Genomic DNA, 25348 nt, shown 5'->3' on the forward strand with positions numbered 1-25348 from the left:
CTTATTTGCAGCAAACATTGACAAGGAGCATAAAGGGACCACTTATAGGCCTTAATCACCTTCAAAGGGTAACCACGCCCTTGAAAACGTGCCATCATGTCTTTAGCCTGCTCTTTAAACTTTATTTGAACAAAGATGCCGCAGATGTAAAAATTGTCCTACTGGCAAGTTATCTCTCAGATGTCTTGGATGAAAGCTGCTATATGCCGAAAGATTATTCCTAAAGTATATGCAGAAAAAGGTGAAAGAAGGTCCCAGGCCTCGAAGTAAAATGATGCAGCACAAGAGGAGGCACAAGAGATGTCTAAACCAACCTTCAATTACATGCGCTTTATTAATGGTATGACGCTTCTTTTCTTAGCAGAGACGCAGGAGCACTTCAGCACAATATTTGTGAAGTTACACAAATTCTTTATTGTCCCCTGAGGAAGGCGACACAGTCGGCGAAACGTGGATCCTAGTCGGGACCACATTTATAATGTACGTCAAGGACATGTTTTTGCACCAAAAGATTCTTCCCGCCTGTTTCCTTAATGATGAATGATGGTAACCTATTCAGATCACTTCAAGGTGATTAAAATGTTCAAAAACAGTATTTCAGAAAAACTGTTAGTTGACAAAAATTGCAAATGTCTGAAGAGACTGAAAAGGTCGAATTGTACCAGTCCAAATCAAAAACACATCATCTATGCAATATATTGAAAATACTTAGATGGATATTACAAAAAAGTATGCATTATAAACAAGCACTAGAGGGGGCCATGATGGCCCCCCATAACCGTTCCTTGTACTTGTAGAAAAGATTTCTTGTCAAACATGAAGTAATTCATACCAAGCACTAAATGTGCCAATGTGACAAGAAAATCCACTCTTCGATGGTCAATGTCTTGCTTTATAAGATGTTTCTGAATTACTGCTAAGGCTAAGTCCAATGGGATGTTGATATATAAAACTGTAATGTCTAAAGTGGCCAAAAGGGCATCCTTAGGGATATCCTTACAAGCTTGTAAAGCCATAATCTTGCTATGGCATCCTTTACATACAAAGGTATAAAGAAAACCCAAAAGACTTGCCGCATATAAATGAGCATCCTTTACATACGACATGCTCCTTTGCACTTCTGATTTCAAATAAAAATCCATAGTGTCCAATGGAGGCCAGAAACTATGGGATGTCCAGGTGGTGACATAGTGGACTTGTGAATTTTAGGGATGAACTATATCACTGTAAAAGTAGAGAATTTCCAATGTAAAAAAATCATATTCCTGTTTGGTGGTGATTTGACTTTCAAGAGCATCAATCAAAATAGTTTGAATCATATCTTGTAGGTGGGGTCCTTCAACAACTCTTTATAATAATTAGCACCAGCGAGTTGACGATTGGCCTCTCGAGCATATGCTGTCTCGTCAAGGATGATGGCACCGCAGAGTGGATCACAATGGAACGGCCATTAGCTAAGGTAAACATAGCATGTCTTGGCGTTTGGCAGGGCGTCTGTTTCAACCTTTTAAAGTCTGGGGTTGAGTCTAGGACAGACATGGGCAACTCCAGTCCTTGAGGGCTGGAATCCAATCGGGTTTTCAGGATTTCCCCAATGAATATGCATTGAAAGCAGTGCATGCAAATAGATCTCATGTATATTCATTGGGGAAATCCTGAAAACCTAATTGGATTCCGACTGGAGTTACCCATATCTGGTCTAGGAGGTACTATTCAGAGTGCTGAAATTTTCTTGCTACATCTATATTTTCACTTTGGTTTGAAGAAGTTTACATATTGATCTGCAGTTTTTACAGAAAAATACTTCTGATAAGTTTGTTCGCTTGGTTTCCTGAAGCAGCCATTGTGAAACACGGCCCGTGTAAAGGCCGTAGTTTTCCGTTTCATTTCACAATACAAGCTATAAGTGATCAATTTTTGTCACACAGTATTTTTGATATATGTTTTTGATTTATGTGCCATCTTTAATTTATGTGCCATGATTAGAACATCAGTCTTTCAGTTTTCAAAAACTTTGTAGCCGTTTCTGTGAAAATCTATGAGCACCTATTTGTGAGATTTGTTGGCAGGATTGCATAAATTATATTTGTTAAAGTTACTTAACATCTGTGGAATTTACTGTTTTGTTTGGGAAGGGTAGAGGAGAAAGCAAATATTTTATCAATTATTATTCTCTCAAACTTTAATTGGGATCTCCCTGGGCCCTTTGAAATTTCAGGCGTGGCTCTTAAGAAACGTTTGGGGATTGTTGCTTTAGGATGTACTGTATGTCTTATTTAGTTCCTGTATCTATGGATGTTCTTCTCTATATTTGAAAATCCATGCTTCCTCTGTGCTCCTTGCTTGGGGGTGGGAATAAAATGTTTATAGATGGAGCTACTGTTCCAGTTTCAATTATATTATTAGAAATTACTATGACTTTGTGTGTTGCTTCATTGTTGTGTGTGTGTGTGTGGGGGGGAGTTTGCCTGTGAAACATAATAAGAAGTAAGCCTCTAGAGCTGTGGTTCCCAACCCTGTCCTGGAGGACCATCAGGCCAGTTGGGTTTTCAGGATAGCCTTAATGAATATGCATGGAGCAGATTTGCATGCCTGGCACCTCCATTATATGCAGATCTCTCTCATGCATATTCATTAGGGCTATCCTGAAAACCCAACTGGCCCGGTGGTCCTCCAGGACAGGGTTGGGAACCACTGCCCTAGAAGATTTTGCTGTTTTCTCAGCAGCTGCTTCGAAATCAGTGTAAAATTTTACAACTTTATTCGTGGCTATCATCTACATAAGAACATATGAGTTACCATACTGGATCAGATTGAAGGTCCATCAATCCTCAGTATCCTGTTTCCAACAGTGGCCAACCCATAACACAAGTACCTGGCAAGATTCCAAGCAGAAAAACAGATTTTATGTTGCTTATCCTAGGAATAAGCAGTGGATTTCCCCAAGCAATCTTAATAATGGCTTCTGGACTTCTCCTTTACAAAATTATCCAAACCTTTTTTAAACCCTGCTAAACTAATTTCTATGGAGGACTCTTATCACAAATGGGAAGACCCAGGCACACAACTCAGCTGATAAAAAGCCTCTACAAAAATCAAGAAGCTGCAGTGAGAACAGAGTATGGCAACACTGATTGGTTTCCAATAAAATGTGACATCAGGCAAGGATGCATCTGGTCACCTTACCTGCTCAACCTTTACGGCGAAGCCATCTTCAGAAAAGCAAATTTGGAAGAAGAGAGCCGAAATATAAGCAACCTGCGCTATGCAGATGATACAACGTTCATCACCAGCAGCAAGGCATGTTGTATCTACTGAGAAAAGTCAAAGCTGAAAGCCATAACATGGGATTAGAACTGATCATGAACGTGGAAAATGATGAAGATTTTGAGCTTGAAGGTGATAGAATAGAAGTTGTAAAGGATTTCAATCTCTTGGGCTCTTTTGTAAACAAAGAAGCAACTGGCAGGAAAGAAATACTCTGCAGAACAGCTCTGGGTTGCTCTTTAATGAAGTTTCTTGACAAAGTATTCAAAGACAAGGAAATAACACTCCAAACGAAGATCAGACTTGTCCACACACTCATTTTCTCAGTGGTTAATTATGGATGTGAAAGCTGGACACTACGGAAACAAAGACAGAAAGAAGATTGACTCATTTGAGCTTTGGTGCTGGAGAAGAATTTTATGTGGACCCACCAGAAGAACTAACAAATCGATTCTGGAAGAGATCAAACTGGTTATGTCACTCAAAGCCCAAATGATGACTGTCTTATTTTGGTTACACTGTCAGAAGAGAAAGATAACTGGAGGAAGGACATTTTGTTTGGGAAGATCGAAGGAACCAGGCGAAGAGGGCAACCTGCAATGGGATGCTGGAGGACCTTACCCGACTAGCACAAAATTGATCTCTTTTTAGATCTGTAATTCATCAAGTCGCTAGGACTTGAAGATGGCACCTATCTAAGCTGATTTCACTACATTCTCTGGCAAACAAATTCCGGAGCTTAATTACCCATTGAGTGAAGAAATGTTTTTCTCCAGTTTGTGTTAAATCTACTACTTAGTTTCATCGCATGCCCCCTTGATCACTTATATCTTGTATTGTGAAATGAAACGGAAAACTCCGGCCTTTACACGGGCCGTGTTTCACAATGGCTGCTTCAGGAAGCCAAGCGGACAAACTTATCAGAAGTATTTTTCTGTAAAAAGAATAAAAGAACTGCGGATCAATATGTAAACTTCTTCAAACCAAAGTGAAAATATAGATGTAGCAAGAAAATTTCAGCACTCTGAATAGTACCTTGACCCAGTATTTTATGACCTGAGTGAAATGCGATTATCTTTAAACATGGCAAATGTTACAGACTTTTTAGGTGTCCACTCAGTGATTTTCGTGCATTCCAAAATGTTTACAGTGTAAACCATTAGTTTGAAAAAAGTGGTACCAGCTTAATTTGAATAGGAATAATTTGTATTTGATAATATGATAATGTACAGATAATTTCTTGAAAAGCATTTTGGATCAGGATGGCAATCGTGGGCAAAGTGTCGGTAGTGGACAAAATGAAAAGCCAGGCAATGCTTGGAGGTGGAGGGGAGTGTGTGGCGCAGTGGTTGAAGCTACTGCCTCAGCACCCTGGGGTTGTGGGTTCAAACCCCGTGCTGATCCTTGTGACCCTGGGCAAGTCACTTAGTCCTCCATAGCCCCAGGTATGTTAGATAGACAGGGAAAATGCTTGTAAAACCGCTTAGATAACCTTGATAGGCGGTATATAAAAACCTAATAAACTTGAAACCTGCATGAACAAGGTTTAGCAACAATTGCAATCATGGCTGCATCTTATCTCAAGAAATAGAAACTCAATACTGTGAAGATAATCTGTCAGCCTGACTGCAAACCTCTGACACACTGTTAATGGCATCGTTTGAATGAAGTTATTGTACCGTGTCGTAGCTTACATTTTTAATGTGCAAAAATGTCAATAACGTCAACATAGTTTAAGATAATTAAATGTTTTTTAATAGTAATATGTAGGCATGATGACTGCATAAGTATTTAAAATTTCTTGTTGAAATTCAAAGCAGTTGCTGAGAAAACTGTAAGGGGTTACTTTTTTTTTTTGGTCTTACCCTGTAAAGTTTCTATGATTGAGGTACAGTTAAGATTACCATATGGCTCCAGAAAAAGGAGGACGGATTGAGACATCCGGGTTTTACTTTGCTTTCCGTGGAAGTAAAACCTGGATGTCTCAATCCAGCCTCCTTTTTCTGGAGCTATTATGGCAACCCTAGCACAGCATTCTAGAACCTGTATTTTGGATTCTTTGCAGACTGTGATACCTTTTATTTGGTGGGCAAGCTCAAGTGATTTTGTATTGATCCACTAATTGTTTTAATGGTTAAATGGGTCTATCATTTACATCAAAATAAATGTGTGAATATTTCATGAATAATATTTTTGTATTTGCATAGAGGGGCATAATAAAAAGAAACGTCTAAGTAGGGCGCTAGTCGCCCAAAGTCAGCAGTGGCAAAATGTCCATTTTCAAAAAGTGCATCTAAAATATTTTTTTTTCGAAAATCATCCGCCTATAAGTCCAGGCATTTGATCGTTCAGACCGCAGCTATGTCTATCTTTATACCACATTCTCGACCAGAAATTTGTCCAAGCCTGAAACGTCCAGAAGAAGACCATTTGGAAGTGGGGAGGGGCCAGCATTGTGATGGACTGGCCATCCAGACATGGCAACAGAGCAGTGGGACACCTTACAGGGCACTGCTGTGAACTTCACAAAAAGGTTGCCACGTAAACATCTTACCAGAACTCCCTTATAGGTTATGGTGAGCCCCCAAAAACCCATTATACCCATCTGTCTACAACCCAATAGCCCTTATGGCTGCAGGTAGCATCTCTATGGCAATAGGGTAGGGTTTTGGTGGGCTCACATTTTCTACCATGAATGTAGTGACTTACGGGCCTGGGTCCTCCTCTCTATGGTTCACTAGCCCACCCCTCAGGCTATTTAAGATACCTCTGTGCAGCTCTACTAGGCTTTCCTATGCCAGGTGCTGATGTTCCAGAGGCAAGTATGTACGTTTTTATTCTGAACTTTGTGGGGGTGCGAAGAAGTCAGTGAACTTGGGGGAGGGGGGTCTTTACTTTGTCCCTGCAGTGGTTATTTGGTCATTTTGGATACCTTTTGGGCACTTATACCTGTCTTTACATCGTCTAACTCAGTGGTTCCCAACCCTGTCCTGGAGGACCACCAGCCAGTCGGGTTTTTGGGATAACCCTAATGAATATGCATTAGAGAGATTTGCATATAATGGAGGTGACAGGCATGCAAATCTGCTCCATGCATATTCATTAGGGCTATCCTTAAAACCTGACTGGCTGATGGTCCTCCAGGACAGGATTGGGAACCATTGGTCTAACTCACAACGTATAAGTTCTGTCTAGGCAGTCCTCGTCAAACATTTGATTATCCCTGCTAAGTCTAGGTAACCCCACATCACACCCTAACCACTCCTCCAAAAACGCCCTCTTCAGCTCTGGGCGCACAGCGGGATTCAAAGGTCTAAAAAGTCCCTGAATATGGCTAAAAAGTTGTTTATATTATCGGCACTTGGACAACCTGTCTTTTAGATTGTCCAAGTGCCGACCTCGGCAGATTTTCAGACATATTTAAGTTTCAATTATGAACCCCCATTGTGTATAAAAAGTGTCTATAACCATCACAAACAAGCAGAGACCTCTATGGTTCTACTAATGTAACAGAGTTTGACTTGTAAATACTCTCACAGTTCTAGAACGGAGGGCTGGCTCTTCTACCAGTGATTGACCATGGTAGATGGAAACGGAGGGAGACCGCTGGTATAAATACCTAACCTATCACCACAGAGTGAGGGTGAAGGTTCTTTGGTTTCTGTTTCCCTGGCCACTATACCATTGCCCTAAAGGAAGATGCTCTTTGGCTAACACAGCCACTGTACCTGAAGAAAGTAGAGAGCAGGAGCAGTAACAGAGCTCATAAAGCTGTTGCACTTGCCACATCTGATAGCTGGAACAGGGAACCAACCACATCCATCAAAAGAGAAAGAGAGAGAAGGACTGAAAGAGAAAAACCTGAAGCAACAGGAAGGAAACGGAAAACAGATTCTGACAATCCATAAAGATAAAAGAACCATAATAGGTGAGCTTCAATTGGGAATGGGACCATTGTTAAGGACTTGGAAAAACTTATCTAACTATCAAAGGACTTACAGGAAAGCTTTCCTCTGAAGAAGGTTCTTGCCAATGACCTCTTCAAAAGAGAGCATCTTTAAGGAAGACTGTAAGGGCTGAAAATGATTTTTCTACTTTATCTCTGCCTCTATATTGTTGATCCTGAGAGCAATGCTATACTGCAGCTTGAAGTATCTAAGTTTAAGCAAACACTTTGGTTCAGGACTTACATTTCTGGCCTGGACTGACTTATTGGATGAAAAGAGAGTGCTGAGTGAATGGATTATCTGATGCCGACAGCCTTCCACCTCAAACTGGCCCTGGCCCCTAACCCAACTACAACCTGTAGTATTCTATTAAAAGTAACCGGCCTAATGCTCACTAGGCAAGAAAAGATTATACCTATAATAAATAAAGGCTCCCATATTTCCCTGCAGTTGAGGAAATCCATTTGTTTTATGTACTGATATTAACCTGAAGATTTTCTCAAAGATGGTCTCTAGTTGATGGACTACACCTTCATTAGGAGAAAAAAAAATTAAGTTTAGCGATGACTCATTTCACTGTTGGTAAAGTATTAGTGTGGTCTTCCACAATTATCACAATGAATTTCATCACCTGCCCACACTTTTCACACTACCCACAGGCGATACACTACAGCTCGAGTTCTCATGCAAGGTCCTTGGTATCACTATCGATTCCTCTCTCTCCCTCAATGACCACCTCAACTCCTTGGCAAAATCATGCTTTTTCAGCCTTCACATGCTGAGGAAAGCTAGATCCTACTTCAGCCAACAACACTTTGCCATCCTTGTCCAATCCATCATCCTCTCCAAACTAGATTACTGCAACGCCATCTACTTAAATCTATCAAAAAAAAGTATTCTAAGACTCCAGCTAATCCAGAATACTGCAGTCAAACTGATCTTCTCAAAACACAAGTCTGACCATGCCTCCCCACTCCTTGCCAAACTTCATTGGCTCCCAATAATCTCCAGAATCCATTTCAAATGTTCCTGCCTGGCTTTCAAGATCATTCATGGAATCCTGCCTCCTCTTATCCCACTGTCTTTCAACTCCTCCAGTCCCGACTCCTCCAGAACTGCCCAAGGCTTAAACTAGCCTTCTCCTCTCCACGCGGCATCCACTATTCAGGCAAACTGGGAAAATCCCTTCTTTTCAAAATCACAGGTCTTTGGAACGACCTCACCATCCCGCTGCGGAACCTGAGCTCCCTTCAGTTATTCTGCAAACAACTGAAAACCTGGCTTTTCAGCAAATTTTAGCTCTATCCTTCCCCCCTTTCTCTCCCCCCCTTCTACACATAAGTTCATGTAATCCGTTTTCTTCTTCTCTACCCACTATTTTAAGTTCTTGTAAACCGTGTCGAGCTCCATTCTCATGGAGATGATGCGGTATATAAACTTAAGGTTTAGATTAGATTAGATTAGATCACCTGGCCCCCCAAAAATGTAGTTAACCATCCTGTAGGACTATAGTTCCCAACCCTGTCCTGGAGGACCCCTAGGTCAATCGGGTTTTCAGGCTAGCCCTAATGAATATGAATGATAGATTTGCATATAATGGAAGTGACAGGCATGCAAATTTGCTCCATGCATATTCATTAGGGCTGTCCTGAAAACCCGATTGGCCTGGGGGTCCTCCAGGACAGGGTTGGGAACCACTGCTGTAGGGGTGAAATGTATTGACAGCTAGAGCAGTTCACTGACTTTAATGCCAGTCCTGAGTGATCTAATTCATGATGGAGATAGGCACAGGGTAAACATTTTCAGTTCATTAGGCTTTTCCCCCTAATTTTGGGATTTGTACGGTTCATTTCACACTTTAGTTTTAATAAAGATTTTTAAATGCTTGTTAGAACTTTTTAACTTGCCCAGATCTACGTCCTATTCCTTGAACTGATTCTGCATACAGTCTTATAGGGTGTGCTAACCAATTGAACGCAAAATCCATTACAGTGATTTTGGGTTATTCATAGTGATCAGGAGGCCACATATAATACTTTTTTTTTTTTTTAAATGATGATATAAGCACCCACTAAACTTTATTTTCTTTCTTAATACAGGCATAGCTGAAACGTTGGCATAGGAAAAGAGGAACATTAACTTGGAAAGCTGACAATAGCAGTACCTAAAATGGCCTATCAAAGGAAACGGAAGCCATCAATTTGGTATTCTGCGGTAGAAAAGTGGAGAGAAAAGGCCTAACGAGACTTAAGAGGAAGAGGGAGTTGCTGTGTATCTCTGCTTAAAATGAAGGAAAAGCCACTGGGCAAACTAGTTGGACCATGTGGTCTATATCTGGCATCATTTACTATATTACTACGATACAGAACCAATTTGGCTCATTACATGAGTTGACCTGTGAGGAATTGTTTTCTTATGGACAGCTTTTATTTCACTAGTGAAAGAATAAACTTCAAGATACCGCACTATACAATGTTTTGAGGACACAAAGAGCGCTTTTTCAGATGTCATATGCAACGGGAGAAAATAGTTCCTTACGCTGTTTCTGAAGATGGTTTTGTATATGTTGCAAGATAATTCTTCGATAAAAATATGAAAAAATAAAGGCTGTCGCAGCCTGCAGAAAATTCATAATAGGAAATGGTATAATTTGTTCCTAGAGAGAGAAAGAAGGGTTACCTTTGAAAGCTAACCATAAACTACATAAAGGCCCCCTTTTATCAAGCCACGTTAGGTTTTTTTTAAAAATTTCCGGCCGCTGCAGTAAAATCTCCAACGCTCATAGGAATTCTTTGAGCATCAGAGCTTTTACTGCAGCAGACGGCGATAAAAAAAAGCCCTAATGCAGCTTGATAAAGGGGAGGGGAGGCTAAGGGCTCCTTTTACAAAGGTGCGCTAGCGTTTTTAGCGCACGTACAAGATTAGCGCATGCTATAGCACGCGCTAGCTGCTTAAAAGGAGGCGGTAGCGGCTAGCGCGTGCAGCATTTTAGCACGCATTAAGTGTGCGCTAAAACCGCTAGCGCACCTTTGTAAAAGGAGCCCTAGGTCCAATATAGCTTTATATAGGGATGTGCAATTGAATGCCAAAGATCTGTCACAGTGCAAAATTTCCACCTGCCCATTAGGGGCTTCTCCTGAGTTAGCTTTTTTTTTTTTTTTTTCATTCAAATGCTCATACAAACCTGAACAAAATTGCAACAAATTAGATCAATTTTCTCTATTTTTTTTTCAGGTATAGTCTTCTCTTTCTGATGGGATGAGTTAAAAAAAAAAAAAGTTGGTTTCTTTTTCTTCTGGCAGAGGACAATATTATTTTAACATGTACTGAATATGGTTTTATGCTAAAAAATCAAAAAGTAAACTTTTGGATGGAAATACTGTAGAGTACAGTTCTTCCTTGGAAAAAAGTTTGTTAGAGACACATTGAGGTTCATTTTCAAAGGTAAAACCAAAAAAACTCTGTGGAGTGACGATGTTCCTAAATGGACTTTATTTGAAAGAGTCCAAGTTCCAAAGGTACACCAAAATCATCCACATAAAATAATTTCATCCACATAAAAATAAATTCATCCACATAAAAATAGGTTATCCACATACAATGGCGTGGGGGGGGGGGGAAGTCCGCCCCAGGTGCAGGCTTAGGAGGGGGGTGCACAGCCGGCCAGGTCCGTAAAATTCAGCGGTGAATTTGAAACCTCCCTTTTTCCCTCCCTGCCCCTTACCTCGTGGTCACGAGTCTAAATTACCTTCTTACAGCAGCTGGAGTTGCGTGTGGCTGCCGTAAAGGTCATCTCTGATGTAACCGGCAGTTGCATCAGAGACGACCTTTATGGCAGTCATACAGCAGCTGGCTGCTGTATGAAGGCAGTTTAGACATTGCCGGCCACAGGGCAGGGACATTTGTCGGATCAGTCTTGTTGTCCGGGGGAGGGGGGGAGAACGTGCCACGAAGGTAAGGGGCAGGGAGGGAGAAAGGGAGGAAAGGTGGGGTGGAGAGGAAAAGACACTGAAGGGAAATGGGTAAAACAGAGGGGGGAGAAGGATGCTGAAAGCACATGAGGAAGACAGGGGGGGGGAGAAAGACGCTGAAAACACATGGGGAAGACAGAGGGGGGGAGAAGGACGTTGAAAGCACATGGGGAAGACGAGGGGGGGTGAAGGATGCTGAAAGCACATGGGGAAGACCGAGGGGGGAGATAAGGACGCTGAAAGCACATGGGGAAGACAGAGGGGGGGGGGAGAAGGACGCTGAAAGCACATGGGGAAGACAGAGGGGGGAGAAGAAAGCTGAAAGCACATGGGGAAGACAGAGGGGGGGAGAAGAACGCTGAAAGCACATGGGGAAGACAGAGGGGGTGGGGGGAGAAGGACGCTGAAAGCACATGGGGAAGACAGAGGGGGGAGAAGGACACTGAAAGCACCTGGGGAAGACAGAGTGGGGAGGACGCTGAAAGGACATTGGTAAGAGAGAGTGGGGAGAAGATGCTGGCAGGGAAGAAGACAGAGATGCCAGACTATGGGAGGAGCGGAGGGAAGAAGATGGGTGGCAAACCAATTTGGAAGGGGATAGAAAGGGAGAGGCACAGTAACAGAGCAAATGGAAGACGAAGAGAGACAGTGGATGGAAGGAATTGAATGAGAAGATGAGGAAAGCAGAAACCAGAGAAGACAAAGGTAGAATAAAAATTTTCTATTTATTTATTGCTTTAGGAGACATGTGTCACTGTTTCTGTGGTATTGCATTGTATGCAGAGTCCAGCTTCTTGCTGGTTCAATTTAACCTTTGTCTATGTATTTCTATTTTATGCCCCCTTTTACAAAATTGTGGAGTATTTTTTAGCACCAGCCGTGGTGGTAGCAGCTCTGATGCTCAGAATTCTATGAGCGTCAGAGCTGTTACACCGTGGCTAAAATCCACACTACAATTTTGTAAAAGGGGGAGGGGTTAGTTTGTGATGACATATTCCATATTAGGCAAAGGTGTTTTCTGTGTTCTGTGTGTTCGAAAGACATGGTTTTCTGTTAGGATTGATGGTGTAGGATTGATCTGTACTGGTCTGGCTTGTTTAGTTTTACAATGGGTGTATTGATGTACTGCTCACTGCAGTATGTAAGATGCTGCCTTTTCCTAGGTACTCATGTGTGACGTGTGGCTTGTTACTAAAAATCATGTTTTTCGTACAGATTGGGGGGGTGGGGTGCCAAAAAATGATGGACCCGGGTGTCACATATGCTAGGTACGCCACTGTCCACATAAAAGCCTTAAAGGACCTAGTCCGCTAGGGATACAGGACCCAACACGGTCTGCGTTTCGACAAAAAGTCTTCTTCAGGGGTCCTATAAATAATGAAGGGTACATTAAGAATGCATGTAAGTTATGAATGGTAGTGGTGATGAGATATAAGACTGTGAATGATATCTAACATGCAGTTGTCCACCTGGTGGGTAAATGAAAGTGGGGTTCCTCAGGGATCACCACTTTCGCCAACTCTCTTTAATATTTATTTAGCTCCACTGGGTCATTTTATCTATAGTTTACATGTAAAATTTCTCATTTATGCAGATAATATTTTAATACTAATTCCTTTAACTGCATTTACACCAGAAATTTTAAATCAGATTTCTTTCATTCTTAGAAAAGTGGAATTTTGGACTTCTAGTTTCAGATTGAAATTGAACCCAGATAAATCAAAGTTTTCTTCTGGCAAGCCCTAATGATAAGCTTACGGAAACGATGCTTATGGTAAACTTACCCAATAGTTCCTACTTTAAAAATATTAGGAGTCACTTTGGATCGTACTTTATCATTTAAGGCTCATACAGATTTATTGGTCAAAAGATGTTTTATCACTCTTTGGAAGTTGCGTAACATTAGAAAATATTATGATTTTATATAATTTAAAATACTGGTTCAATCATCAATTCTTTCAATGCTGGATTACTGTAATGTTGTTTATTTGGGTGCTCATAAAAAAAACCAATTAGTAGATTAAGATTAATTCAAAACACAGCAATTTGTTTGATTTTTAATCTAAAAAAACATGATCATATCGGCTCATATTATCAAAGGCTCCACTGGTTGCTGTATGAGGCTAGAGTGTTGTTTAAATTTGGATGTATTTTGCTACAAAGTCTTATTTGGGTTGGCCCCTTCTTATCTTGTTGCTCATTTTAGATTTTTTATATGTAAAAAAAAAATATACGTAGAACTGGCTGGTTTTATTTTCCTTCAGCGAAAGCGTGCCATTTTAAGAAATTTTTAGATAGGACTCTGGCGTTTCAAGCAGGAGTAATGAATACATGCTTGAATGTTTTTATATTACTCCAGCCCTCACTTATCAGCAATTTTGGAAAGATTTTAAGACCTATGTATTTAAACAGTACAATACTTAATAGATATCAATATCAATTTGATAAATGGATTTTTATTATTTTTATGGAATAAGGTTTACCGAAGCTTATCTATTTTAGTATAAATAATCTGTATTGTGCATACTTTGTTTGAATGAGTTAGGGTCGTATTTTGTCAGTTAGTATCTTTTATTGAATTGTGTTATTTCCTTTTATAAGACACTGTTATCTCGCTCTGTATTTTAAATACTTTGTAATTTATTGTGTAAACTGCCAAGAACTGATGGTGTGGCGGTATACAAAAATAAACTATTATCATTATTATTATTAAGAATATAAAAGATGTGTGATAAAAGACATAGAGTATAAAAGATGTGTGATAAGACACAGTGATGTGAGTGGCACTAATGAAAATAAAAATAAGTTGGTGAAAAATCTTTTCTGTTCTCACATATTTATGATATTTACCATGATTTTTCACCAACTTATTTTTATTTTCATTAGTGCCACTCACATCACTGTGTCTTATCACACATCTTTTATACTCTTTGCATGTTAGATATCATTCACAATCTTATATCTCATCACCACTACCATTCATAACTTACATGCATTCTTAATGTACCCTTCATTATTTATAGGACCCCTGAAGAAGACTTTTTGTCGAAACGTGGACCGTGTTGGGTCCTGTATCCCTAGTGGACATAAAACTTTTATGTGGATAACCTATTTTTATGTGGATGAATTTATTTTTATGTGGATGATTTTGGTGTACCTTTGGAACTTTGACTCTTTCAAATAAAGTCCATTTAGGAACATCGTCACTCAGAGGTTGTTTTTTTTTTTTTCTCTGGATTTTCTTCTCTGTGGATATCTTGGGGTCAATTCCTTTTGGTTTTTGTCATTTTCAAAGGTCCAATAAGCAGACAAGATGGCAGCAGATTATAATTAGCTAGATTTTTCCAGCTAAAATGTCTCCTAAATCTACAGTAATTGGCTGCAGCTTGACCGGAGCTAGATTTAATGTGACTAGACACCCCGGCAACACGTAGCCATTTAGCAGGTCGTATAATGATATATTTTCTGCACGCACACCCTGTTTTAAATGCATAAAAGGCCTCTTATAAATTTTCACATTTTGTTTAACGTTTCCAGGGGCATAGTTTGGGCGAAGCTGGAGTGGCGTTGCAAGATATGCACACATTTTTTTAAACACCCACAAAGAGGAGGAAGTTCTATGGACGGCATTCAAATTTGGTGCCAAAATAATTGGTGCAGTGTTATAACGAGCGCCCTTCACAGAATAGCACATAGCTCCGGAATTTGCGCTCAACTTTGGGTGTGAGGAGTTGCACCAACTAAAACCAGGTACAGATCCCGACATGTAAGTTGTGTGTGTGTGTTCCCCGTCTTCAGTAATTTGCGTGTATAATTTAGTGAACACCCCTGACCCACCTGTTCTCCTCCTGTGGCCACGCCCACTTTTGAGTTGCACCTTATAATATTTGCGCTTGGATCTTTATAGAATAGCGCCTAGCAAGATGCATGCAGAAAACCAAATGACCAAGTAACACCAATAACTGATTGATGGGACCCAGCTGTTGGCGCTAATTCAATTGTCGGACAATTTAGTTGTGCGTGCATCTCAGGATAGCGTGCAATTTTACGCATGGAAATTTGTACGCTATTTATAGAACCTGGCTGATAAGAGTACAGGAACACATTTCCATCTTCCTCAAAGCAGGTGTAAATTTGTGTGAGAAGTGGTATGTTATTGGCGGTGGTCTGTGTATTATATGCTCCCAGGAAAAACTGAAACGCCTCCTCTCAACCCGGGTTATTTGGCATCTGTTTTATAATGGTACAACGGTGCCTAATGTCAATTTATAATTGGTTTGCTTTATGTACGTCAACCTTGTTTACCCGTTCTAAGCTCGCTGGGGAGGGACGGGATATAAAACTAACCAAATAAAATAGATAGTCTTTATAATAAAGATACCTTTTTTGGACTTTTTAACATAGAAAAACCTGTTATAAAATTAGCCCCTTAATGCTGAAAATCAGGCACTAAACACTTAAGTTTTCTCTCAAAAATATAAATACAGTATATAGAACTGAAAACAGCTAATAAAAATTCTGGGATCCTTTTTTTCCCTCTTGCACCCAATCTCTAAAAACATACTCCTTCCCACTGAATGTTGGCCCTTTTGCTCTCTCCCTCTCTCCCCCCCTCCCTCCCCCCAAAAAAGTTAAAAATCACAAATATAATCTGGGAGTTGAGGCCTGATTTTTTTCTTCTTCTTCTTCCAATCAAGGGACCACTGTGCTCTTTCTCTCTCTCTCCTGCCTAAAGACTAAGGTCCTAAAAAAAAAGAGTTAACCCTGACTGATACCCTCTGTCTCTCTCCAGTTCATTCAGACCAAAAAAGGAGTGTGCAATCTGGGGAGTTTCCATTCTGTCCACAAAAAAGATAAGAGACCAGAGAAAGAGAGGGAGAAAGCTGAATTTTCAGTTTAAAATAAGACAGTAAGTATGCCAGGAGAGAAGTCTTCAGCCTCCAGACAGTCTTTGTGAGGTCAGGGGAGAGTCAGGTGCTCCTGACAATCTTTTTTTAAATTTAGCACAGATCGAACAGAAGGTGTCATTCTTCCACAGTCTTATTATTTTAAATCGGGCAGTGGAAGGGGTTGTCCAATTCATATTGGCCGACCAGATCATGTTGGCTGGCCTACGCTCAAGATCAGTACTAGCCAGCCAGAGTTCAACCGTGACCTAGGGATGCCCTAAGACTGCATGTTTTTGTCCACCTAAATTTTGGGCAGGCAATAATTTCCCTGGACAAAAGTTAACAGGAGGTAGGTGAGGAAGAAAGTAAGAACAGCAAGGAATGTCCAGCTAATTCCCAAAGTTAGGCTGAGATCATTTTCTAAAAATTGATCCGAGTATTTTGTTCCAAGAGTATTGGACTTCTGCAATAAGAATGACTTTGACAGAGAAGACTTCTACGTAAAAGGAGTGCTCCAAAGAGACAATCCCTTGAGATTACTTACCGATCATACCAGTCTATGAATTTTGGTCAAAACAGTTGATTGTGATAGTCAAGAGTGTTGGCCAAAAGCGGAATATTAAAGGCTGCTAAGCTCAGCATCACGCTAATATTCTTAATGGCTTCTATTGTTTTGGGTAGCAAATAACGCAATGTCAAGCCATCTTTTTACCAAAAGATAGCGTGCCAAAAGATCTTTGGACTTTCTCCAGAATCAGCTGCAGCAGCAGCACAGTTTAACTGCTTCACGGGAAAAGCACAGTTGCCTTACCGTCGTGCAAAGATAGCTCACATTTTGTAAACAGTTTCACGGTATACCAGCAGTGTGTTTGTGTGCGTGCGCGCGCGCTACCATTCTGCTCTGACTCACCTGCTGTATGGCTTTTTTAGACGTCGCTTGAAGTTGAATGGAAAGAAAGCCTGAAAGATCATGCACTTAAAAGCGGTGAAAACAAATAAAAACAGCAATGACAAAAGAGAATGGCTGTATACCTGGTATACTGGAACCGAAATGCCTACTGAATATTTGCTTATTTTCTGTATTTTTTTTTAAAGTCTCATTCACTGTAGAATTCTATTTCTAAACCTACATAAATTACATAACCCTGTACATTATTTAGAAGTTTTCTATTTTTTTTTTTTTTTTACATGCTGGATTTATTACTAAAATTGGAGAGAAGGCGCTATGTACATTATCCCGCTGATGTGCAGTCCTTCTGCTTACCTGGGCCAAAAAGTTCCGGTACCCATATTTTCTGCTTATGAACCCCATTGAGCAAGCTAGAAAACATAGAACTCAAGTACTTGGCAGTGCTGCCAATTGTTGCTCTGTCTTTTCTTTCATTTCTTACCCTCATATATCTTTTTGCTTTTTAATTTTGTTAATGAAAAGCCTGAGTACAAGACCATGTGCACGTAACCCGTTGCAACAGCTGGAAGTGTACTAATTTGGAAACCCTCTGCTATGAGAGGACATATTGCAGATTAACCAATGCTTTTGCTCATTTTTTTTTTTAAATGAAGCTTTGATTCTGACATTGGGCAGGTGGACATTTTACACCTTAAATGCTTCTTTATTTCCACTGAAAAAGAAATTGTATAAGGTATTGTTCTACCATGGTTCTAAACTTTGGATTCATTCTCTAGATTTGCCACATCTCCATTTCTTTCTGTTTGGTCTTCATAGGTCTTTTCCCCTTCTTCAGGCTTTAGCTCAGCTTCCTGGTTCAATTGACTAGAGATAGACCAACTTAAGGGCATCTCAGCTCGACTGGTCATCTCTGCCAGTTCTTTGGCACTGTATGGGGGTGTATTGGTCTCATATGTGTCATGAAAACTGTTGTAGTCAACCTCGTAGAACCCATCTTCCAGTGTGAGCACCGGTGTGAAGCGATAGCCCCATAGGATCTCCGAGGCAATGTAGGAGCTTCTAGCTTGGCACGTCATACCTGCAGGAAGACAAATAAGCCTGTGATACTTCTGCAAACATTTATCCTAACTTTGCTTCATCTTTCAACCCAGTTCTTATTGAGGGAAAGATTTTATAGGAGCCTCTCTCCTTATTGTATTTGGCTATTAGTCAACCATCATACATGGTCTCTACCTATATATATTTACATCTATGTAACTCTTAATTATTCAATATATTATTGATAACTCATGGAATATTTATAATAAAGAAGTACAATACAGTACTAATCAACTAAACAGTCAATAACAAATCCAACACACGCTATGATTTTGAAATAGAACAACTTATGTTACTCGCGGCTACAGCGGGTAACCCGCTGAAACGGGAATGAAAAAAACCTGGCCGCCACAGGTAAGGTTCAAGGCCATTCACTGCCCTGTGGAGTGGTGAATGGCCTCGTCCCTGTAGTTAATTGAGGGAATGTGCACAAAATCTCAGATCACGTAGTCTAGCAGTCCCCTCCCCTCCCTCCTTCCTCCCAGTCACTGTCTGGGCATCACCCTCCCTCCTTCCCTTCCCCTTCCCTTCTCTGGTGATTTTTAGTTTTCTCTTGAAGTCACATGCGGCTGCCGGAAAGTTCTCCTCTGACGCAATCGGAAACAGGAAGTTGCGTCATAGGAGAAGTTTCCGGCAGCCGCATGCAACTTCAAGGCTCTGGTTGCTTGTTGAGAGAAAACTAAAAATTGCCAACGAAGGGGAAGGAGGGAAGGAGATGCCCGGACCACGATTGGGAGGAAGGAAGGAGGGAGGGAGAGGGCTGCTGGACCGTGTGAAAGGTGCTGAAGGGAAGTGGAGAGAGGGAGGGGGTGAGAGGAACAGACACTGAAGGGAAATGAGGAAGAGAGAGTGGGGAGAAGACGTTGAAGGAAAGTGGGTAGGAGAGAGTGGAACAGACACTGAAGGAAACTGGATGGAAGGAGGGGATAAAAAAAAGGTGCATGCTGGATTGGGGAGACAGATACCAGATCTGAGGGGAGGAAAGGAGGAGAGAGATGCTAAAAACCATCTGGGGAAGGGAAGGAAAGATGGGAAGAATACAGAGATACCAGACTAGGGGGGGAGCGGAGGGAAGAAAATGGGTGCCAGACCAATGGGGGGGGGGTAGATTGAGAGATGAAAGGGAGAGGCACAGTTATAGAACATATGGAAGAGGCAGAGAGAAGGCAGACAGTGGATGGAAGGAATTGAATGGGGAGAAGATGAGGAAAGCAGAAACCAGACAACAAAGGTAGAAAAAACATTTTCTATTTCTTTTCTTTTTTTTTGCTTAAGGATAAAGTAGTACAGTATATTAGTTATGTTGATAAATATTTATAAACAAAGCCCTGCCAGTTGAAGATCTTTCTCTAGTTCGGCAGCCAGAACTTTGATGACAATTGTACAGAATATTGTTTCTTTTCATACTTTAATAAAATAAGTTCAGTATAAAACTATTCGAGGCTTGTGTGGATGGGATCAGATGGTTTGCAGGGACGGGGACGGGGCAGAGACAGGGACAATTTTTTCCCCATGTCATTCTCTAGAACACATGTGTCAAACACAAGGCCCGCGGGCCAAATACGGCCCGCCAGGCCTTGCAATGTGGCCCGCACCGCGCTGTCATCACTGCACGCCGCTGCGTTCCATCACAATGACGCGCGGTGACATAGGAGGCTTGTGATCTCGCCGGCCGTACTTGCTATCTATCTCCCCCCATCGACCGCCCCCCCAGCCGACCCGCGACCCCCCTGGCCGACCCCCACGACACCCCCACCCCCCTTCCCCGTACCTTTCTGTAGTTGGCCGGACAGACGGGAGCCAAACCTGCCTGTCCGGCAGGCAGCCAACGACGGAATGAGGCCGGATTGGCCCATCCGTCTCAAAGCTCCGCCTACTGGTGGAGCCTAAGGCGCCTGGGCCAATCAGAATAGACCCGGGAGTCTTAGGTCCCACCAGTAGGCGGGGCTTTGAGACGGATGGGCCAATCCGGCCTCATTCCGTCGTTGGCTGCCTGCCGGACAGGCGGGTTTGGCTCCGGTCTGTCCGGCCAACTACAGAAAGGTATGGGGAAGGGGGGTGGGGGTGTCGTGGGGGTCGGCCAGGGGGGTCGGAGGTTCTTGGGGGGGCGGTTGATGGGGGAGGGGGGTTTGCGTCGAGGGCAGGAGGGCCTGGGATCCCTCCTGCCCGTAATGTAGTGCGGGGTGGGGGTAGGGGGTCGCCGTGGTCAGGAGGGTTTGGGCTCCCTCCTGGCCCGAACAACTAGCGGGGGGGGGGGGGTCACCAGGGCCAGGAGGACTTGGGCTCCCTCCTGGCCCGATATTGTCGGGGAGTTGGGGAATCGGCGGGGAAAGAGGGCTTGGGCTCCTTTTTGCCCCGATCGTGTCGGGGAGTCGGGGGGGCAAGAGGGCTTGAGCTCCCTCTTGCCCTGATCGTGTTGGGAGTCGGGGAGTCGGCGGTCCTTCGGGGTGGGGGGTGCAGGTGCGTGCGAGCGGTCCTGCTTGGGGTGAATCGGACGTCGGGGGGGGGGGGGGGGGAACTATGTAAAAAAAATACACAGCGCAACAGAATCTGCTATCTGTACCCAGCCAGGCATTTATTGACTGACTTTTTCATTCTAACGCAGATTTCCAATAAACTACATCTTTTACTGCCAATATTGATCCCAAAATGTCCAGGAAAAGAAAAGTTGACGGTGAAGGCAGACAATTTAATGACAAATGGGAAAATGAATACATGTTTGTGCTTAGTGAGGGCAAACCAGTGTGTATATTGTGTTATGAGACAGTGTCGGTGATGAAAGAGTACAATATACGTCGTCATTTTGACACCAAACATAATGTTAAGTATGGCAAATATACTTTGGAAGAAAAGCATAAAATTGTTAAAGAACTAAAAGGCAAACTACAATCACAGCAGCAAATGTTTACAAAGGCTACAGCGAAAAATGATGCTGCAGTGAAAGCAAGCTTTATAGTGGCTGAAGAAATTGCCCGTACTTCAAGGTGTTTTTCAGAGGGTGCCTTTTTGAAGCAATGCATGCTAAAAGTGTGTGAGAAAGTATGCCCAGACCAGATACAGAGTTTTCAAACTGTCAGTTTGTCAAGAAACACCATTGCAGACAGAGTTCAAGAACTCTCAGGAAATCTATCATCACAGCTGGCCGAACAGGCATGCAGTTATCTCGCTTTTTCACTTGCTATCGATGAAAGCACAGACAACACTAATACAGCGCAGCTATCCATCTTTATACGTGCTACGAAGACCGACCTCTCTGTCACTGAGGAACTTTTGGATGTAGCTGCCATGCATGGGATGACGACTGGTAGAGATATATTTGAGGCTGTGGAGAAATCTATAAATAATTTTAAATTACCCTGGGAAAAGTTGGTGGGGCTAACTACCGATGGCGCACCTTCAATGTGCGGAGAAAAGAAAGGCTTGGTTGGACTAATGAAGGAAAGAATGCAAAAAAGTCACTGCCACACACCCTTGATTACTTATCATTGCATTATCCACCAAGAGGCTATGTGTGGAAAAGTTCTGGACATGAATGACATAATGACCACAGTCATTAAAACTATTAACTTTATAAGGGCACGTGGCCTGAATCATCGCCAGTTCCAGCAGTTTTTACAGGAGGTGGGTGCAGAGCATGGAGACGTGCCATACCACACAGAAGTAAGATGGCTGAGCAAGAGCGCAGTCCTCAAAAGATTTTTTGAGCTCAGAGAACAAATTGCTCTTTTCATGGAAAGTAAAGGAAAGCCCTTGCCTGAACTGTCGGATCCCGCCTGGCTATGTGATTTTGCTATGATGTGTGACATATGCGAGCATCTCGCCCAACTGAATCTGAAGCTGCAGAGACGCAAACAAGTCATCACGAAGATGTCTGACATGATCACAGCATTCCAGCGTAAACTTCAACTATGGAAGTCCCAACTGGAACAGGACAATCTTGCCCACTTTCCCGTTTGTTTGAGTATCTCAACCACTATTTCTGGTACTTTTCCTTGCAGTCGGCTGGCTACCAAAGTTAGCCGTTTACTAAGTGAATTTGAGCGGCGCTTCTCTGACTTTAGAACACAGCACTCAGGCTTTAACATCTTTGCCAATCCTTTTACAGTTGATGTCAACAATGTGCCCCATCACCTTCAGATGGAGATAATCGAGCTTCAGTCTGACAGTGGCCTGAAATCATGGTTTCAGGATGTTGAAATTGAGGACTTCTACCCTCTACTGCCCCCTGACTCAATGCCAGAGCTCCGACTTCATGCTGCCCGTATTCTATCCATGTTCGGGAGCACCTATCTTTGTGAACAGATGTTTTCAATAATGAATCTGAACAAAAACAAGCACAGATCACGCATTACCAATGACAACCTCCATGCTGTTTTGCGGGTTGCTATAGCCCAAGAAATAAAACCGAACATTGACTCATTGATACGGGGAAAACGGTGTCAGACATCTAGCCAGAAAACAAAACAATGAGCATTTTAGGTACATTCCAATATTACTGTTTTGCTTGATACCAATATTACTGTTTTGTTTGATAGCATGTGAGTTGGTTAACAGCACTGTTAAGGAAAAGATTGTTCCACTCATTTTAAATTCACATTTCTGGTTAACATTGTCAGTTTATGACTGTTCAGTAAACCATTCGGCCCGCGATTTAGGCTGGATTTTAGATTTTGGCCCCTTCTCTGATTGAGTTCGACACCCCTGCTCTAGAACAAGGTACTGGGCTTTACTAACAGCTGTTATCTTGTATTTGTTCTTGGTACAGAGGGTGCTCATAGTGCATTTTGCCATGATGTGTCTCTAAATCGAAGCCTTTGACCACATATTTGGTCTGCCTGAAGTGGTAAGCATGAGTGAAATTGTTAGAAACAGTGTTTTTGTTCTATAACCTTTTCTTTTTTGTTCTTCTAAAAGTCTAGTGCTGCAAAATTAAAAATTTGAAAGTAGCAGCTTTTTTTGCTGCCGAGTTGAGGAAGAGCCTGGATGTAAAAGCTGCAGGAAATAGTTTCAGAGACATTGTGCCTGCACTACTGTCAGGAGTGGACAGCTTAGAAGTGGAATACAGGCATTTAAAAAGACGGTGGATCTGCTCTTCTAGAGGAATGGTACAGCCAGAGTCTAGCTACTAACACTTAAGTGGTGGTTGAAATTCATTAATAAAGCCTTTTGGGAGCTTATGCAGGGCAGGATTAATTCTTCGAGGGCCCATAGGCACACAAGTACACTGGGCCCCCTGGCACTGCCCCGCCCCCACCCCACCTATGTCTCGCCCCCATTTATCTGTTTTCTTATTTACTTCTTTATTTCTACTTGTATTTCTTTTTTTTTTTATTCAAAACAAAGATTAGCATACCAGTGCACAGTTTTTCTTCTATGGCAACCCCCAAACATCTCTGAACAAATCCCCCTTCCTTCCCTTCCCACCTACTTATCCAGGACTTTAACTCTGAACCCTTTCCATGCATATATAAAAGTGTTCAAATATTTGTAAAGTTTCAAGTTTATTAGGATTTTATATACCGCCTATCAAGGTTACCTAAGCGGTTTTTACAATCAGTAATACTATCCGAAATATAAGTCTATATGAATAATAACCAAGTTTACAACGCCTCTCAACTGCCTCACTCTACATCAATCAACTGTAACCCATATGTATGTATAAACAACCAAATCTGTAACTCGTCTAGTACGTTCCACTCCATGTTTGTTAACTTGCAACAAAACAACAAGGCAAGCAGTCCACCAAAGAATCCAACATGAAACAAAAGAAGATTGGCAGAAAATAAGGAGATTCAAATCAGGGTAATTCAAGGTGCTCCTAAGAACCATGCCTGATTCGCCAAACAAGGCTAGTCAATGGTAACAAAAAACTATGTCTTTCATACAAACAGAACACAGAAAACACCTTCGTCTAGTATGGAATATGTAATCACAAACTAACCTCTCCCTTTTTACAAAACGGTAGTATGGTTTTTAGCCACGGCCAGCGCTAAAAAAATGCTCTACAGTTTAGTAAAAGGGGGAATAAAATAGAAATACATAGACAAAGGTTAAATAAAACCACTAAGAAGCTGAACTCTGCATACAATGCAACACCACAGAAACAGCGATGCATGTCTCCTAAAGCAAAAAATAAATAAATAAATAGAAAATTTTTTTTCTACCTTTGTCTTCTCTGATTTCTGCTCTCCTCATCGTCTTGTCACTCTCTTCCTTTCATCTTCTGTCCTTCTGTGCCACTTCCAGAAACTGTATGCCTCCCCCTTCCATCTTTCCCTTCACCCCCAATTGTCTAGCATCCATCTTCTTCCATTCCCTCCTCCAATAGTCTGGCATCTCTCTCCTCTCCTCTTCTTCCCTTCCCTCTCCCACACTCACACATTTATGGTCTGGCATTTCACTCTCTCCTCTCCCTTCCCCCCACTTCCATCAGCATCTCCCCCTTTCTTTCCCTCCAACCCAATTCCATCCAGTATCCTTCTCCTGCACACTAATTCCATCAGCATCTGCCCCCTTTCTCTCCCTCCACCACCCTTTCCACATGGCAATGGCAGTGGGCCTCCCCCCAGGAACGGCAACGGGGCCCCCTAGCATCGACGGACAGCAACGCGGCCTTCCGTCGGCATCATCGGCAACGCAGCCAGCTCAGCTCCATCAAGATCCCGCGATGACTGCATCTGCCAGAAGAAGTAAGTGACGTAGGAGGGGGATGGACTGGCAGACGCTTTCATCGTGGGACCTTCTTGGAGCTGCGTTGGCAGCATTGCCTTTGATGCTGGCAGAAGGCGGCGTTGCTGTCCATTGATGCTGGGGGAGGGGGGAGGTGTTGTCATCGTTGTTGGGTGGGGGCCTGTTGCCGTCTGAAAAAAAATTGACATATTGGTAAGTCGTCCTTCAGCGGGCCCTCCTGACTATTTCGGGCCCTAGGCATGTGCCTACTAGGCCTATTCATTAATCTAGCCCTGAGATTATGTAGATCTCCAGAGAAATTCTGGCTTTGTTATTGAGACGACGACTGTAGCAGCACAATTGCCTGTGATTGCCCACCAAGGGAATGATGTGTAGGAGGATACTTAAACAGCCTTGCCTGGGGATCTGTGGAAATATATGTTGCTCTAAATGCTACTTTGCATTTAAAATAAAAAAATTAACAACAAAAAAAGAATTTTTACATATTGCAACTCAGCACACCATCAGCTTCCCTTGTGTCCTGGCCCTTATTGTATATCGTCGTTGGTATTTTACAATATCCTGTAGCCTACCAAG

At 42.1% G+C, this 25348-nt stretch overlaps 1 protein-coding gene across 2 annotated transcripts in view; it reads right to left on the reverse strand.

Annotated features, from left to right (window-relative positions):
• Positions 1-17692: 17692 nt before the first annotated feature.
• KCNJ6 (potassium inwardly rectifying channel subfamily J member 6) overlaps positions 17693-25348 on the reverse strand; it is a 43658-nt gene continuing 36002 nt past the window's right edge. Inside the window, exon 2 of one of the 2 annotated variants that reach the window (XM_033947604.1) lies at positions 17693-18062. In XM_033947604.1, coding sequence (XP_033803495.1) covers positions 17737-18062 — 326 coding nt within the window. In that variant the 3' untranslated portion in view covers positions 17693-17736. The remainder of the gene's footprint in view (positions 18063-25348) is intronic. The other variant, XM_033947605.1, reaches the window with a different exon arrangement.

The sequence above is a fragment of the Geotrypetes seraphini genome, chromosome 6 (assembly GCF_902459505.1).
Source record: "Geotrypetes seraphini chromosome 6, aGeoSer1.1, whole genome shotgun sequence".
Taxonomy (NCBI): Eukaryota; Metazoa; Chordata; class Amphibia; order Gymnophiona; family Dermophiidae; genus Geotrypetes; species Geotrypetes seraphini.